At 46.7% G+C, this 17,669-nt stretch overlaps 4 protein-coding genes across 4 annotated transcripts; 2 read left to right on the top strand and 2 right to left on the bottom strand.

Annotated features, from left to right (window-relative positions):
- The first annotated feature begins 1,907 nt into the window (after nucleotides 1–1,907).
- LOC126567936 (ATP-binding cassette sub-family F member 3) lies at nucleotides 1,908–4,405 on the top strand. Its single transcript, XM_050224306.1, has 4 exons — nucleotides 1,908–3,369; nucleotides 3,452–3,626; nucleotides 3,762–4,163; nucleotides 4,250–4,405. The coding sequence occupies exons 1-4, from the start codon at nucleotides 1,916–1,918 to the stop codon at nucleotides 4,403–4,405; spliced, it is 2,187 nt and encodes a 728-aa protein (XP_050080263.1). The 5' UTR covers nucleotides 1,908–1,915.
- Nucleotides 4,406–4,909: 504 nt separating this feature from the next.
- Nucleotides 4,910–7,302, bottom strand: LOC126567611 (mRNA export factor Gle1). The gene is made up of 3 exons (XM_050223827.1): nucleotides 7,279–7,302; nucleotides 5,769–7,190; nucleotides 4,910–5,536 (listed from the first exon to the last, which is right to left on the bottom strand). The coding sequence occupies exons 1-3, from the start codon at nucleotides 7,300–7,302 to the stop codon at nucleotides 4,910–4,912; spliced, it is 2,073 nt and encodes a 690-aa protein (XP_050079784.1).
- A 345-nt stretch (nucleotides 7,303–7,647) lies between these two features.
- LOC126567612 (putative tRNA pseudouridine synthase Pus10) lies at nucleotides 7,648–9,399 on the top strand. Its single transcript, XM_050223829.1, has 2 exons — nucleotides 7,648–7,770; nucleotides 8,029–9,399. Exons 1-2 carry the CDS (start codon nucleotides 7,648–7,650, stop codon nucleotides 9,397–9,399), a joined length of 1,494 nt encoding a protein of 497 aa, XP_050079786.1.
- Nucleotides 9,400–10,652: 1,253 nt separating this feature from the next.
- LOC126567968 (uncharacterized) lies at nucleotides 10,653–12,905 on the bottom strand. The gene is made up of 4 exons (XM_050224354.1): nucleotides 11,651–12,905; nucleotides 11,381–11,579; nucleotides 10,831–11,255; nucleotides 10,653–10,771 (listed from the first exon to the last, which is right to left on the bottom strand). Exons 1-4 carry the CDS (start codon nucleotides 12,902–12,904, stop codon nucleotides 10,673–10,675), a joined length of 1,977 nt encoding a protein of 658 aa, XP_050080311.1. The 5' UTR covers nucleotide 12,905; the 3' UTR covers nucleotides 10,653–10,672.
- Nucleotides 12,906–17,669: the final 4,764 nt, after the last annotated feature.

The following is a 17,669-nucleotide window of genomic DNA, read 5'->3' on the forward strand; positions in this document are numbered from 1 at the left end:
AAGACTCCCCCCGGACACACTCTGCTGGCCCTACTCTTCTTCGGCTGCTGCTGTTGCCGTGCCGGAAAAGATCATCAATCTCGCTCGATAATTTAATTACACTGTTGGCCAAACCACACACACACAAACAAACGCACACTTTAGGGCATTAAAATTGAGGTTGAATTTTTATCAAACTTTACTGTTATGAGAGCACAAGTACACTGGATTTAAGGCACGCAAACAAAGCTGCTCTCTTTTTCATCGAACTGCATTCAACTACACATGGCAATTTATTATTCACGCCCTTTCAATCAGGAGGGAAGCAACATTATGCTTCGCCCAGGGAGTTATACTTCACTTTTTCCACATTCCATTCTTCGGCCACACTACACACTGCACACGCGGAACACAAAGCCTTATTAACTGTGCACGTGCAGTACACGTTGATTCCCATTTAGCCCTTCGGTTGCCCTGGCAACCGATCGACAAGCAATAGCGGATATCCTTTGCCTACTGTCAAAAAGACTTCAAGGGCTAAGCACCAGACGAACCGACGCGTCTGGAAGGTGGTACAGCTAAAAGCAAACATACTAACAAAACAGAACCAACCTTGCCCCCGCACGGGGGATTTGACCAGTATAAACAACAAGGGGGCCGTAAATCTAAATTCCGCACGCACGCACCGAGCCGTGGCGTTACATAGTTTCTTCAAAACCCGAGAATTGCCACCCAACCTGCCCAACTAGAACTGTGAAAGGGTTTTTTCCCCGTTAAACTCCGGCGGAACGGTGGACTGAAAACAGGGATGTAAGAAGAGGAAAATAAAAAATACGGAAAGGTTCACTTTTCTTGTCTTTACTGGCGCCTTTCACTTTACCGATCACTAGGAGGGGTTCCTTTCTGGTGCTCGCGTTTGGTTCGGCGATTCTACGGCGTACCCTAGTTTAAAAGTGGATCTTTTTCACAACTTAAAAACAGTTTTATAAAACCGTACTTTACATAAAACATAAACACTTCGCGAAATCCGACCTACCCGGTGACTTTCGGTGAGGGTTTCGTTTGGTACAACAACGACAACAACACAAACAGCACCCGCTTCACTTATTTTATCTTATCGTTTGCTGTTTACAGGTAGGGGAGCGCGTTTGACGTTGGGAAACAATTATGCGATAGCCACGAACAGGCACAACGTATCACATAATGCGGGACTGTTTGATTGATCACTATTCTTTGCGGAATATGCTGCACAATGCTGTTTCGTTTCTTTTCGAAGCGTGCTTGTAAAATATCGACTCCAGGAACGCGACTGCCAGGAACACAAAACAACACGATGACGGTTGATCCGTGTGCGATCATCATCACCGCACGGATAATCGAGTATTGGATGGGTTGTGGTTTTCGCTTCGTCCGTGGCAATTATGCGATCGATGTGAGGTAAATTTTGAAGCGAGTTTTAACATAAATAATGCTCTTATAATGTGTTTTTGGGGTGTAACTGCACTTAATTGAACTACTTTCACGTGATATTTATCACATTAACCTGTCCATATTACCGCCCCAATTTGAATTATATCTATCAACCTTGGTTGCACCTGTCATCCTGTTAAAATGTCAACACTCGCACACACATTCCGTCCGTCTCGTTACCTTCTGTCATCGCAGCCAGAGGAAACTCAACAGAACACAACAAAGCATATATTTCACCTAATTGTGCCGTGATTCTGTAATCCTTTCAGCACCGAGTCAAGTGCAGCTGAAACGGACTAATCTCCTCGCCATCGTCCCCGGACAGACGACACCTGCTGTCCGTGATCGATTACCGTTTAACCACGACCCGCCGGCCTTTACGACCCAGCACCGGAACCGTGCGTGAGCAGTGCTTGCCACGAAGCACCGAAATACACCTGCACGACGTATCACGGAACACGCCAGGATGTCGGCAGCTGCCTGTACAGCGGTACTGAAGCAAGAATTCCCATCCATCGATGGGGAGCTGCTGTCGTACGTGGAAACTGTCCTGCAGAGCAGTGCGGACGAGTTCGAAAATGGTGCGGAGGTGTACGAAGCGGTCGGGGAAATTTTGCACGAGGTGGCACAGGACAAATCCGAGGACGATGTGCGTGAGATTTGTGACAAATTCCTGCGGCTGCTGAAACCCACCAATGGTACTGCGGGCATTAATGGGGACGGTGATGGGGGAGGTGGCGGTGGTGGCGGGGAGAAGCACAAGAAAATTCTGTCCGCCCCGATCAATCTGGGCGAGATGGCGGCCACGCAGGAGATTGCGAACGATGAGATGCACAGCATTTGGGTGGTACAGCGCGACGACAGCCTGAAGGTGGACAGTAAAAAGCTCGAAAAGGCTGAAGCGAAGCGTCAACAGAAGCTGGAAAAGCGACAGGAGGTAAAGGCGGCAGCGGCTGCGACTGCGGCCACCGTGCCGGTTCTGCAGACAGCCACAGCATCGCAGGTGATCAGTAAAAAGGACAACAAGATGGAATCGAAGGGTACGAACCGTTCGATGGACATCCGGATCGATAACTTTGATGTGTCGTTCGGGGACAAAACGTTGCTGCAGAATGCGGATTTGCTGTTGGCGTCCGGACGAAGGTATGGGTTCGTTGGTAGGAATGGGCTGGGTAAGACGACACTGCTGAAGATGATTTCGGGCAAGCAGCTGCAAATTCCCAGCCACATATCGGTGCTGCACGTCGAGCAGGAGGTAGTTGGAGATGATACGACGGCGCTGGACAGTGTGCTCGAGGTGGACACGGTACGGACGCATCTGCTCGAGCGAGAGCGCGAACTGAATCAGCTCGTATCGGCCGGCTCAACCGAACCTAACCTTGGGAACGAGCTGTCCGAGGTGTACAATCAGCTGCAGACAATCGAAGCGGATAAAGCACCGGCCCGTGCCTCCATCATACTGAATGGGTTAGGTTTCACGAAAGAGATGCAAGCCCGCGCCACCCGTACCTTTTCTGGTGGTTGGCGTATGCGATTGGCACTGGCACGTGCACTGTTCTCCAAACCTGACCTGCTGTTGCTTGATGAACCGACGAACATGTTGGACATTAAGGCAATCATTTGGTTGGAAAATTATCTACAGAATTGGCCTACCACGCTGCTGGTGGTGTCTCACGACCGGAACTTCCTCGACACGGTGCCGACGGACATTCTGTATCTACACTCGATGCGGATCGAAACGTTCAAGGGAAACTACGAACAGTTCGATAAAACGCGCACCGAACGGCATAAGGCACAGAGACGGGAGTACGAGGCACAGCTGGCACATCGGAACCACGTGCAGGAGTTTATCGATCGGTTCCGGTACAATGCGAACCGGGCAGCAAGCGTACAGTCGAAGATTAAGATGTTGGAGAAGCTGTAAGTATGAAGTAGTGAAGGGAGAATAGTTAAAAAAAACCTTCTTTTCAATTACTTTTTTAATCTTTTTCCTTTTTTTCAGGCCTGAACTGAAACCGGTGGAAAAAGAGATCGAAGTGACGCTGAAATTCCCCGAGGTAGAACCACTCAATCCACCCGTCATGACGCTGAACGAGGTGCAGTTTAAGTACAGCGCGGATAAGGTGATATTTACCAGCGTAAATTTGGGTGCCAACCTAGACTCGAGAATATGTATCGTAAGTAATACATTGACAGCGGCATGTCTGAAGACTCTCTTGAAAAATATCTGGCAAAGTGTCCGAAAAGCATCAGAATATCATCCTGCACAACTAACCCCTCTAATCTAATGCTCTACCTACCCACCCACCCAGGTCGGTGAAAATGGTGCCGGTAAGACAACGCTGCTAAAGATTGTCGTGGGCCTACTCCAACCGACGGGCGGTTTGGTCCATCTACATCGTGGCCTTCGACTCGGATACTTTTCCCAGCATCACGTCGACCAGCTCGATATGACGGTAAACAGTGTGGAACTGCTGCAGAACGCGTACCCGGGCAAACTGATCGAAGAGTATCGCCGTGTGCTGGGAAGTTTCGGTGTTTCGGGCGACCTCGCGCTACAGGTCGTGGCAAGTCTTTCCGGTGGGCAAAAGTCACGTGTTGCGTTTGCGAAAATGTGTATGGGCCGGCCAAACTTCCTCGTGCTGGACGAACCGACCAATCATTTGGACATCGAAACGATCGAAGCACTGGGGAAAGCGATCAACAAGTACACCGTGAGTGTGAATTTATTTGCTTCTATTGCGCTTTCTGTTTTATAAAATTACAATTTTCTTTTTCATTTACTAAAAAAAATCATCAGGGCGGTGTGATCCTTGTGTCCCACGACGAACGCTTGATTCGCATGATCTGCAAGGAACTGTGGGTATGCGGGGAAGGTACGGTAAAGAGCATCGAGGGAGGCTTTGACGAGTACCGGAAGATTGTTGAGCGTGAGCTGGAAGCACTTGCTGCCTAAAATCATTAATCATTAATCCACTCGCGCGTCCTAGCTCATCCGTACTATATAACTCCCGTTCGTTCGTACCGGAAAGGAAATCGATACCGAACTCACATTTGCATAGCAAAATCGGTGTGAGCTTTAAATTAATTATTTCCTCTTTGTTTTCCGTAGTCCAATACCCATTCTAGTTTACCGTTTTTCCTTCTACCAACGAACAAACCTAACCTACTCTCCGCACAGACACTCGAGGTAATTTTTGTTCGTCTCTCGGCCTACTTAAAGTGTTATATAAAGCGACTCTCGTGTGCTCTTTGTTGGTGGGGGGATATATATATTTAAACCCGTGCTGCAATAGATGGGCGGGTTTAAGAGAAACTGGATGCCACATACTAGATCAAAAACAAAAACAGCGTAATACAAAATTGTTTATATAAACAAAACACTTCGAAAAAGATGATAAGAAAAGCTATCCTCAACTTGGAAAGAACAAACCTCCGAAAAAAAATTTACAACACATTATTACCAAAAATTCACACTCATTACACCTTCGGGTCGTTCAATGCGGCCCTCGGTTAGAATTTTCCCTATCAAACCCTCCAACCGTGCCTTCGGTCCACCGGTATCAATGCGGTTCAGCGCCGTCATGTAATCACCCCGAAGAACCTGCAAAACCTTGATAAACTGATTCCCATACACTGCGTGCAGATCCGAACCGGCCGTCTGCAGAAACTCCAGTATGAGTGTCGCACAGATGTCGGGTTGCGGGAAACGGTTCAAAATGTTTGTCAGCCATCGCCAACCGTACTCGATCCCGTGTGGATGGGGCGTTGGGTCATCTTTCCGCGGGATGGTTATGATGACTGCCGCATACAACCGTGCCAGTCCGGACATACGCTTCAGATACTGATCCTGCTTCTCCAGCACACCACCATCAGCGAACCGATAGCCGAGTGTTTTAAGGAACTCTTCCTGGCTTTGCCCTTCTAGCTGGGGCAGATAGTACGGCACCAGATAGGGACATTCGCGGTGTAGATAGGCGAGAAAGAAGCGACCAAAGTCGGGAAACCTTTGCCAAAGTGCAACGGCAATGGCGGCCACCGGGAAAGCGGCACTCGCATTGCTCGAAATACTTGTATCGGCTTGACTCTGCAGAGAAAAAAAGAAGGCTTTTTAATACATCAGGTAAGGTAGGAAGTATAATTTTTAAGTCCGCTTGCCGCCCAATTTTTCCTCTAAATTATGATTTTTTTTTTATATGTGTTAAAAGTTGATGCCTAAGAGCCCAAAAGTGGCTTTCAGCGAAAATTCATGCCTTCTAGACATAAATTCCTGATTTAGGACCGATGGATTCCACGGCATCGACTGTAATCAAACTTACCACAAACTTTTTCGCCAACAGCATCGTACAATACGTTCGTCCGAGTGGATGCCCATTAATAGACACCACTCCATCGCCTGCCTTTACATTCTGTCCGCTAAGCAGCGCTGCGAGTTTGTTATACTTGTCGATGAAATGTTCCCTATTTACAGCCGAAATAGCATTGACCGGTACATTGATTGCTTTTTGGCAGTTAAAGCGATACGTTTTCATGGAAGGATCATCCATCAGTTGCTTCACAGCTGTTTGGTGCTGTTCGTAGAAGGTTTTAATTTCGTTATAAAACTGTAAGCACTCGGGAGAGACTGGCTGGAAGAATGGTTCATTTTCGGTGGTCTGTATGGCCGGCACAGCGGCTGTCTCGGACGCACCACCGGCACCGACACTATCCGTACTATCGGTTGGTTTCGTATCAGTCTGTTGCACCGGTTGGTCCTGAGCTGCTGGCACTTCCGAGGCTTTCGCTTGCTCTAGCTTTTCCTGCTCCTGCTGCTTTTGACTGGTTTCGATTTGTGCCAAAATTTCCGTCACCTCAGCATTTACTTGGTCGAGCAGCTTACAAAAATCGGCTGCCTGATCCACTTCCGTCTGACTAACTTCCTGGTTGGCGTTAACCGTTTGCAGCAACAGCTCGAAATCTTTCTGCAGCATGCGCACAGCTTTCTTTTGGTTCGTGAATTTCGTTGCATGCTGCACACCGATCACAGTCAGTGCTTTCGTAAACGTTTCCGTCCCGACACGAAACTGTCCAATGTAGGTGCGTAACGTTTCTAGCAGCTGGGCCCGCCTTCGCATCTCTTCCTGGCGCCGTTTTAGTTGTGCTTGGATATCATTTAATCTTCTATATTCCTGCTCAATTTCAGCCTGTCTTCGGGCGGACGCTTCTTGAGCTAGCTGTTCCTGCTCTTTGATTGCATTGAGCAAACGTTGCTCCGTATCCTTTTCCTTGCGGGCGGCATTTAGGACTGCTTCTTGTAGGTTTTTCGCAAGCTGTGCTTCACGCTCCTCGTCCGCTAGACGAATTTTCGTCTGACGCTCGGCCAGTGTCTTCTGCACACTGGCTAACCTTTGCCGTTCGATATCCTGCTGGTGCAGTTTTAGCTGTACTGCTGCACAGTCTGTTGCATCGTTGTGTACGCTGGCGGTAAATTGTGTCACGGTGGCTTTCTTCTTTTCCACTGATTTTGGTGTACCGTGTGTGGTTGGTACTTCGTTCGAAACGTTCGGATTATTCTCTTTCGTCGCATCATTGGTTTCCACTTTACCGGGTGATGGTGTCGGTTCGATGATTTTCTTCTGCGAGAGATCAACACAATCCGGCCCAATCGTACGCTCCTTTATCAGGGGAGACAGTTTAGCAGCATTTCTTAGGGCCGATATTTTCATCGAATCAAATCCGGACAGTAACTCTTCGACGTTGAACTGCAGCAAAGCAAGAGAGTGTAAACAAAACATGAAACCAACACATATTATGGCTGGATTGGGTAAAGAGAGGGATAAAATGCTTCACCGTTGAATTGTGTTTAGAAGCCATGGTGGAATATCGAGTGGAAATAACTATTTTTAAGGAATTTCTAATTTAAAAACACAACGTTAGCACTAAAACTGTAAATAACAAGCAGCTTGTTTTGTTGTGTACGCGGTTTCCCTTTTGACAACTAACTGCGCTTACGCGAATGTTAAATCGAGTCGACTTCGGTCGACATACGGATTTTGTATGCATGTGAGCGACACCTTGCCATATACTCCTTGGTATTGTTTACATTCATCGTACGTTGACATTTCGTTGTGCTTTCAATTTAGAAAAACAGAACGTGTGCGCGCGCGTACGAAAGCCGGCAAATTTTGTGTTTTTGCTTGCTACTAGATAATAAGAACTATGGCACAACAACAAGAAATTTACGACTATCTTCGATCGGTCGACTGCTGTAAGGTATGCTGTTTGCGGTTCCTGAAAGCCACAAAGGAGGACTTTATGGACATCGATGCCGCATTGCTGAAGGTTTGTTTACCGTCTACACATTTGTGATGGGTTCTCTGTAACGCGCCTACGGTTCCGTTCTAGTTCTGGCACGTTTCCGAACGGTTGTAGACGGTTCCGAAAGGATTGGTGGCACCTACCTTATGTAACTGGTTCCGATGTTTTGTGAAATCGTCCGAAACCAGTTCCGCCTTTTTGCTATTTTTCCCTATATCTAGTGCACATTTGTTTGGGCAAAGTTTTTCCTTTTTCTAAAGAAATTATCTTCTCTCATTACAGCGTGGTCTGGAACCAAAAAGTGAGCATCAACAAGCGAAAAAGTTGAAGGAAAATGTTTGCATTGCATGTCTGGGACTATTCGACCTGGACCGCATTGCCACGTTAGCCTGCGAAGTGAAAGAGAACGAGACCTACCAGCAATATCAGTGTGAAGCAGGATTTCTTACCTCTATTTCACTGCCGATTGTGCTTCATCTGCGACAGCTTGCACTGTGGCTGGATATGTTGGACCGATTTCCACAAGTATTTTCTGCCACAAATCCGCCCGACATAGCGGTGAAAGATGCGCTCAAGATGATCATTATACACCAGCTCGAAAAGACACTCGGCAAACCATTTTCCGTGGATGGTGTGATGATAAACGTTCCGTACAGTTACGTCAACGAGCAAGAAGAGCTAAGCACGCTGGAGCTAGTAAGTCCGGGTGTGTTTGCTAGTCGGAAAAGCAACAAACATACCAAGAAAGAATTCATTTCACGCAATGCTTTTGAAAAACACTTCACACCGGATGTTATCAACAAGGAACGTTTCCGGAAACACTACTCGGTGCCACCCGTTTCCAAGGAGGAGGTTGGTTTGGTGCGTGGGGAGCTTTCGTTTACCGGGCCAACCATTTTCCTAGCCGGTCGGTACAATAAGTTTTCCCGCGAGCTTAGCCAAACACCGTGGATGATTGACGGGAAGCGCAAGATGGAGGGCAGTGTGCAGGAAACGATTGCGGCCAGCATTGCACCACACTTTGGTGTTTCTGAGGAGCAGCTGATTTTTTCCTCCAGCGGACGGGAAGACGTCGATGTGCGCTGTCTCGGCGAAGGTCGGCCGTTTGTGTTGGAGATAATCGATGCGAAAATGGACCAGTTACCGGAGGAAGTAGCGATCCGGATGGAGCAACAGGTAGGAACTTCGAAAACGGTAGCGATAAGAGATGTTCAGCTGGTGAAGCGTGATGATCTGGTACACATAAGGGGTGGGGAAGAGGACAAGCGTAAGTTTTACCGTGCTCTGTGCGTCACGACGAATGAACCAGTCACGCAGGCAATGGTTCAAAAGTTACGCATAGACGAACCGTTCGTAATGCAACAGGTTACGCCGTTAAGGGTGCTTCATAGGAGAACGCTACTGGCACGACCGAGGACAGTGTACAGCGTGCGGGCGTTTGCATGCCGGGAGAATCCTTACGCAATGGTGGTGGACATTGTTTCACAGGCTGGTACGTACATCAAGGAGCTGGTGCACAGTGATTTCGGACGCACGGGACCAAGCTTTCGAAGCATCATAGGGACAGCAATCGATATTCATGCGCTGGACGTGATGGCGATTGATTTGGATTGGCCCAAGAAGTTGAGACGGCCAGGGGAAGGAGAAAATTAAACGCTAATGAATAAATATGAACACAGCTTTAGATAATTCTTTAGTAAAATAATTGTACATGAAAGAAAAAGGGTCAGTTCGTCAATCCGTTCCAGAAAACTTGATCTAGGACTGCACCGTTCCAAATTCTAGGCAACGAATCTCCAAGATGTCCGACTCCACTTCACTCTGTCAACAACGGTCTCGATCTAATCTCTATCCTGTTCTTGAAAATGATGTAATTATTAGCTTCCTTCAGAGGCGAATGTAGTCTCTAAGACTCAAAGCCTCTATAAATAAACGAAAAAAATTGCATCCTTCGACAGCAAATTCCAGGACTCATCCCAGTAGAAGAAGATTTGTATACGGTTCGTGCGAGCATCCATATTACCTCTCCGAATAGTTGATTGTAACAAGTTAATAGAATGCTGGTAGCTGGTGCTTTACACTTTACCACCAATTTGGACGCTATTCTGTGTAGCGACCTCGAAACACAGATACTTCCATCATCTACGATGATTTGCGTTCAAATGCCAAATTCATCCTTCTTTTTCTTGGCTTAACGACCTCTAAGGTCATGCCGGTCATTGAAATGGCTCTTTCTAGACTGCCGAAACCACGTAGTTGGTTAGTTAGTCCTCACTACGGAGAGACGGTCCGGATGGGGTTTGAACCACGGTCCTGCCGTTTGAAGACCGGCGTCGCTGTCGCTTACACCAACGGGCAGCCCCAATTCCCACGAATTCATCCGAATTCATCCACGAAGTCCAATTATTGTATATGTCGTGCCAGTTTACAAAAAGTATTACACATCTTAAAATAACTCAAGTTATGTCGTAAATAGTACTTCTCTAATATTACCTCTATGCTTAATGATTTTACAGAATTATTTTCCTCTTTAATCATCCTTATTGGATTAGTTATTGAAAACCACACCACACTGCTTAGTTAGAAATAAGGAGAAAACCCTTCTCCATATGCACAAACACACCCAAGGGCAGCTTCAGCTATGATACTTTACACTTTATCGTGATTAATTAAGAGTCTATTGAACGGGTTAAGCATTGATCCGGTAGGGACACAGCCCACAGGGCTTACCCGGGAACCATCCATATCGGTCCTAAACAATCAGACCCCACTGGGTGCGGTTAGAAGTTAAGCTAGTCCCTGTACCCATACGCACGTCTTCTCTGACACTTGTTTCCCTGTTACCATTGTTTAATCGGTTAGACAAACACAACTGGCGCGAATATCCCGCTGGATGATGTGTCCGTAGACCGAACACCCCTCCTGCTTAATGGTATTTAATGATTTGCAAGACTTGGCAAAGGCTTTCCGAAGGTCGAGCCCACCGGACCCGTCTTTCCAGCGATTCAAAATCAACCATTTCCAGCTGTAAAAAGAAGTAGAGCGATGGGATACAGATTTCCCAACGGAAAACCCAACTTATACCTCGTCACAAGGATCCTGCTCGCGGTCAAGCGTGTTGATGAAGCGTTCCGAAAACGCAACTATTCCACACCACGTTCTGAAATCGATGTGCAGCTCGTTGAACGGGTCGTAGTTTAGTTCCAACAGCTCCCGAATAGCCGCAATCCTTTCAGGTGTCCCATGAAAGCCAAGTGCTTCGTGCAGCGCCTTGTCGAAACAATTCATCGGGATGTATCGGGTCACGTCCGCCAGCAGATTTCGCGTAACATCTACCTCGATCGGTCCCGTTTCCGTTTCGGGCAGTGAGTCACTGTCAATGCTTTCCAGCACACCGGACGCTTTCGGTTCCTCTCGAGGTAGATTGCGTGCGAAGATCCGATGGTAGAGCTGCTTCCGGTCATCGCTTAGCACAACGTAATCGTGTAGATACTCGATCGGGGTCATTCCTGCAAAAGTATAAACACGCGTGTCAAATGAGTCTAGGGTCCTACGGGAAGAGGACTTCTTCTTGGAGGCAATTCTTGAAGATTTAGAAGAAGTAAGTAAGACGATTCTCATCACGATACAATACGGGTTAGTTTGCGGGTATCTATTGGCAGCTCAAACCGGGCCGAAGATCTCGAGTACTTCCGGGGCAGATCGATCCACTTCTCGTAGTCAACGTCACTGAGCTGTTTCGCCGATCGTTGCAAAGTTCTGACAGCTTCCGTTTGGAAGTTTAGCTTGTCCATCGTCGCCGTTCGAAAGGCTTCCCGAATTGCGCGTCCTTTCTGCAAATAACCAATTAGCAGTTAGAGTTATCTCACGAGTACCATTTTTTAGGGGATTCATTTCTACTAACGTAACGCTCAAAGATCATCTCCACAAAGTCAATGTTCAGTCCGCGGCGTAGCAACCCCAACGACTCATCGTCCAGAAAGCAATCCTCCTCGGCGGGCTGCCCCACCCCATCCTGAGTGCCACCCGCACCGAAACCGGCCGGAGGTGTTAGGTCCTGCGCTAGGCAGAGCAGATTCTTTCCCGTCGGCACCAGCGACGGACGGGCGGAGTAGTTCGGCGAGTCCGGGTCAATTTTGGCGATTTGCGTTTCCGGATCCTGGTTCGGCACAAAGCTGATCGTTTGCGTGAGCTGTTTGGACTTTTTGCGCCGCTTACCGCGCCGCCTCGGTGGGTCCTCCTCCCCATCGTCCATCGCGTTGATACAGGTCATCGGTTGGGGCGGTGCCCGGCCAGACGATCCGGGCTCGGTATCGGATTCCCCACGCAGCAGCTTCATCTCGTCCGCACCGCCGACTCCCGCACTTCGTCCGGTATCGTCCGCGACGGCCGACTGGGCTACGGTCCCACCTGCTCCCACACCACCACCAATGCCACCGCCGGTAGGTCCGGTCGTTCCCCGTTCGCCGGTACCGCCGTACCCGAGCGCTAAGCCTCCACCACCACCACCACCGTCGTGCAGCTGGCTCGGGCTCAGCTCGGAAGACGCGTTCCAGTAGAGCGTCTCCTGGCTGTGGCTGCGGCGCAGGTCCAGTATCAGCTGCTTGCGCTCCTGCCCGTTGGCGGTCTGCGGTTCCGGCGTGACGCACCGGCGCGCCAGATGCGAACCGCCCACACTGGCACGCGTTCGACCGCTGGCCACCGTCGGTGTCGGCGTCAGCGGTCTCGAATCCGTGTCCGTGTAGCGGCGGAAAAATTCTTCCGGCACGTGATCCGGCAGCTCGGTGCCATCGCCCGGCAGCGCCTTACCGTCCGCATCGACCAACGTCGCACCGGTACGATCGATCAGGGCCGCTGTGGCCGTGCCCGCCGGTCCACCACCAACATGTCCGTGCAAATTAGCCACCTTGGCCTCCGTGATCCAGGCGTCCTTTGCCAGTCGGACCACATTTTTCACCTCCTGGGCCGCCGGATGATTGCACAGCACCGAGCAGCCCTTCGAGTAGGGGTTGTACAAACCGCCGAAGGGTCGCAGCGCCAGCGGGACCTGGCGCGTGATGGCACACGGGGCCAGCACGGCCGGATCGAACTCTTTCTTCGGGCGCACGATACGCTTCCGGGGGGAAGCGATCAGTCCCGTCTTTGTGGTGATGTTCATCTGCAAAGTTAAGGGTAAGTTAGTGGAGTTTCTTGAGTGTAAAAACAAAAAATCCGGTTGAACACGGTGCAGGTCGATGTGGTTCGTTCGAATGTGGCGTTGCTTTTGAAAAAGCGAACGAAAAGTGACTGTTTACCCTTGCTCAATTTCCGTCGCTATTGACTACCGAGTACGCGTTGCCATTGGAGATGAACTGTGGAATCGAGGCGCACTAACGCTTTATACTAACAACTGTATCACCGAATCTGACGTATAACAACCGGATTCAACTAAGGAAAATATCCATTATTTGCTCCGGAGTTGAATCCGAAGGTGAGGATTTATCTTCGGATTCAATTTCATTACTCCTGTGTCGACACACAGGAGTAATTCCTGTGTCGCTGCATCCGCATTCTACCAAACAAAAAAAGTATTTGTCCTGTAATACAACCATTGGTTGGAAATAAGTCTTAACCTATAATTTGAATTATATTTTTGCTTAATAATGACTTCTCTTTTATTGAGATGAGATTTATAATTTTAAATAAAACAATTACTTAATCTTTATTGTGTTTTTATTGTCCCTTTGATAGGCAATTTCATTATATTTAAACAAAAAAAAAAAAAAGAATATGAGAAAGAGTGCGAGAGCAATCAATCTAAATCTGGTGCCAGTGTTGATGTGCACCAGAACCACACAAAGCATGGGACAGATTCATAACAACATTGGGCCAGTAGGACCAGCGAAAAAAGGGGGTAATAATAGCTTAAAGATGATGAATCGCCTCCTTCGAAAACAACCCCACCCAACCCCCCTAAGGGGAAAGCAAGAAAGCGTCAACCGGCACCCGGAATCAATCAAAAACGGATAATCCAATTCTGACGACGCGCTAAATCACGATTAATCCCCTCCGTGAGTGAGCAAGAGCTACAGAAAGGCGCGAAGAATATGAGCTCTTTGGTGGGCGTTTTAAAATTGCCCATAAAACCCGACCGATGGGTTTTCGTTTTTATAATGTTATCCTTTAGAAAAGGAGGGAAACAACTTCATTCAGCAACAACTTTCACTTTTCCCGCGTGTAGGGGTTATCCCTGCCCGCCTGGATAAAAAGGACGTCTTCCGGGCTTTTTTTCCACCCTCTTCCTTCGGTGGTTTAATTTTGAACGCAATTAATCTTCATTATGTCTTCGCGACTGAAATCTGGTCCGCGTCAACCCAGCCAGTAGTGGTACTAAAAGTAGTGTGGTAGTAGTGGCAACAAGCAACATCAAAATCCAAACGTCATCGCTGGCCATAAAACGTCTAGAGCAAACAGAAAAGGGGTAGCTCCGCAAATTTAAATGTAATGGTTAGTATAAAGCCCGGGAGTAAAATAACGAGTCGGATTGATGAAGTGTGCTTTATTGGAAGTTTTTGTGTGGTTTTAGCTGGAGAAGGAAGCTGTGAAGGATTTGTACGCGAGGCTACGGCTTAACCCTTAAATTAATTTACATTCACCCTATTTTTGGTGAAGAGAGAGAGAGAGAGGAATAGAGAGCGAGTAAGAATGAACGTAAAAACAACAAACTTTATTTGCTAAAGAGGAGCTAAGCTCACTGAGAAGGTGTAAACAATGTGACGGAAATCAATTTTCATAGGATTACAATACTAGATTCACCCCCGTAGTTAGACGCCTTTGACGCGTGCCACGTTGACACATGCATACTACTTGTAGGAGTTAATGGTCGGCACACTCAGCGGGAGCACCACGGTACCGTATCAAAATTGCTATCGAGACACAATAAATGACCATATCGGTGTAAGAACAAATTCGATAAGATAGGGCAAATAATGCTCAGAAAAGGGGAGATTGAAGGCAGGATTTGCAGCTAAGCAAAGTCTGCTAACGTTAACTACCCACGTGGTTTGCTTCCGGTAGCCATGACGACGCTGTGACAGCATGGCCAGACAGCTTGCTAGATGGTTTGGTTTGAGTTTCGAGGGAAGTTTCTGTTTATCTTACGGTCGTTTAACGATTCGGCTCGGATCATCAATCGAGATGAAGATTGTGACTGATATGTTTGAAATGATAGCGATAAGCAATTTGTATAGCAAATGCAATAAATGCCACAATTAGCTATTTCTTGTGTCAATTTCTGGACAGAGTGATATCTGTTTTTTATTTTATATCTTGAGAACAGCAGGTCGATCGTCACAATAGCAACAAATCAGGATATGTCACACCGTCGGGAGAGCATCCATCCCAACTTAGCGTCTTCTCTTTTCAAGAGCATCGGGAGTTCCCCTACCCAAGGTAAGGTTTCGATGTTTCCAACTTTCCAGTATGAGAAATCTCCTCGAGATTTCTATGATCACTTTGACGATCAACAAACATGAAACTGCTACGTATTGAGTATGCACTCGGAAAGTATTGGATCGTTTGTACTTCCGAATCCGCAACAAAAAGTAAGTGCACGCGATCGCACGCGATTACATTGGTTTGAAGACATTTCCTACATCGAACCGTAAAAAGGCGCATCTTATCACGGGTGAGCTCTGTTGGTTCATTATCGAATGCCAGAGTCCTTTTCATAGCGAGGGACTTTATAGTGGGAAGACACCTTCTCCTGGTTGTACTCCTTGAGAGAAATCCTCTCCAAAGCGAGCGTCTTAACCGTGATCCATACCGATTGTATCACTTCTTGGAGCCCAATTTCCCAGTGCCCGGAACTGCGCCCAATAAAGTGGGTCCTCGCAGTCCTGTACTTTACAACAAGACCGTAGAAGATGATCTACGCTCATGGTATCCGAGACCGTAGCCACAAAATCATAAAACCTAAGCCTAGATAACATTCGAATAAACGTGCGCTCTCTCCTGAGATGCCGTGGACCCAAGGCCCTCCTCAAGGATACTTGGGAAGTAATCGAATGTTCGAGAGAAACTTCAAATGTCATTTGATTTTGTAAGATATTTTTGTTGTGTGAACCAAACATACCTAATGACCTTCGATCACTATCACCGCATTACACGCCTAATTTTAGGTGACAAAACGCACCTTCCACAAAGACCAATCAATCTCAACGTACAAAACGCACATCACACTTGGTTATTATCCCGCCGTCGGAAGATCATTTCTCTTCTGGTGGCTCAAGAAAAACGCCCTAAAAACCTTCCGTTCGTTTCGTTGCTTGTTTTCGTGTTGTAATTGCCGGCGCAACAATAAAAGACCGGCAAGGGCCAAGCAAACCTTACGACCATTGCGGCCACGTCCGCAGGGACCCAGTTACATCATATACCATTGTGTACCAGAGGCTGTCCGACACCGTTTCATTCGCTTTTGTTTGCCCAGCTTTACCCAGCCCTGGGGTTTGATACTTTCACATGTTCTCCCTCGACGGAGAACCGTCAATCGGCGGTATTTAATGTCCGGTGGGATGTATGGGATATTCGGGGTTTAGAAATGCGCAACAATGGTCAACAGAAGCGAGCTCAATTTGTCAGCCCATACTTTTAGGTGAATGATTGCGAAAACAGGGAACACGGAAGTGATTGTTTTGTCATGTAAAAGGAAGAAAGTGAACAACGCCTTCAGATTTGTCCCTGATGCTGTTTTATTAGTGTAAAGGAAAGCTTAATTTGATATTATAGAAATAAATACGAAAAGTGAAAGAAAACATGATTAGCAACAGTTAAAAATGTTAATGATAATGCATAAAGTAAAAGGAAAAAGAAGGAAGGGAAGGAAGGAGTAAAGTAAAAGGAAAAGGAAGTAAAGTAAGGAAGCAGAAGATAGTAAGAAATTAATATGTAAAACACGCAAACAAACAATATTTTTACTGGTTATCCGGAGGATTGTTGACGCTTTCCTGATTGTGTTTTCATCTCGCAGTATTTTGATTGTTTCCCTGATATTTTTGATGTTATGATAATTTTTAAATGACATTAAGGCGCAAGCTGTCATACTTAAAATACATTAAAAAAATATATTTTAAAATCCAGTTTTTTCGGATAGTACTTATTTCTTATTTTCGACATACAAGCAGTATTATCCCAACTATCTAAAAAAAAAACTGTTACAAGAATGTGTTTAAAATATTTAAGAATAATAAATATATTTTAAAAAAACGTACGAAAAACCCTAGGATGTCTTATAATAAAAACACAAATTTAAGAAAATTAAATAAGCAGGAACAAAAACCAAAAACTTATAGAGCTCAATAAATCAAACAAGAAAAAAATAAATCAACGAAAAGAAAACAGAAAAAAGGAATGTTTAATGTACTGTAACACCGTCACAGAATCGTTTACGCTCCTTGTCCGTGTCGCAAAACAAAGCAAAAAGTTTCAACCAACCGTGGCCACGTGCACAGGCACTCAAAGAAATTGAATCGGATCGATGACCAACAAATACACTCGCAAGCCCTTATTCCCTTTTGCAAAAGGGTTATCCGATTGCTAGCTATTTCCCATTTGTTTTCCCTTGAGCAATAACAAGCGGACTGGAGAGACGGTTCAAGGGAATTCCCCTTCCGATTTTGGTGCACTGTGTGTCCAGCGTTCTGGTTGGATTACTGCTAAAAATCTGCCCATTTTGCTTAATTTATTCGATGTTTCTAATTCACTGATCCGACTTTATTGAGTATTTACGAATCCGTATCTGGGAGTAAAAATCCGCATTCAAAGCTTGAATACAGCAACAAAAATAAACGATTCCTGATCATGTGCGACTGGAGGTCCTTTCCGTTAGAATCACGCAAAAAAAAGAGGAATAGCCCGTCGTCTTTGGTGCTGGATTTGTATCGTGG

Source organism: Anopheles maculipalpis, chromosome 2RL (assembly GCF_943734695.1).
Source record: "Anopheles maculipalpis chromosome 2RL, idAnoMacuDA_375_x, whole genome shotgun sequence".
NCBI classification, from domain to species: domain Eukaryota; kingdom Metazoa; phylum Arthropoda; class Insecta; order Diptera; family Culicidae; genus Anopheles; species Anopheles maculipalpis.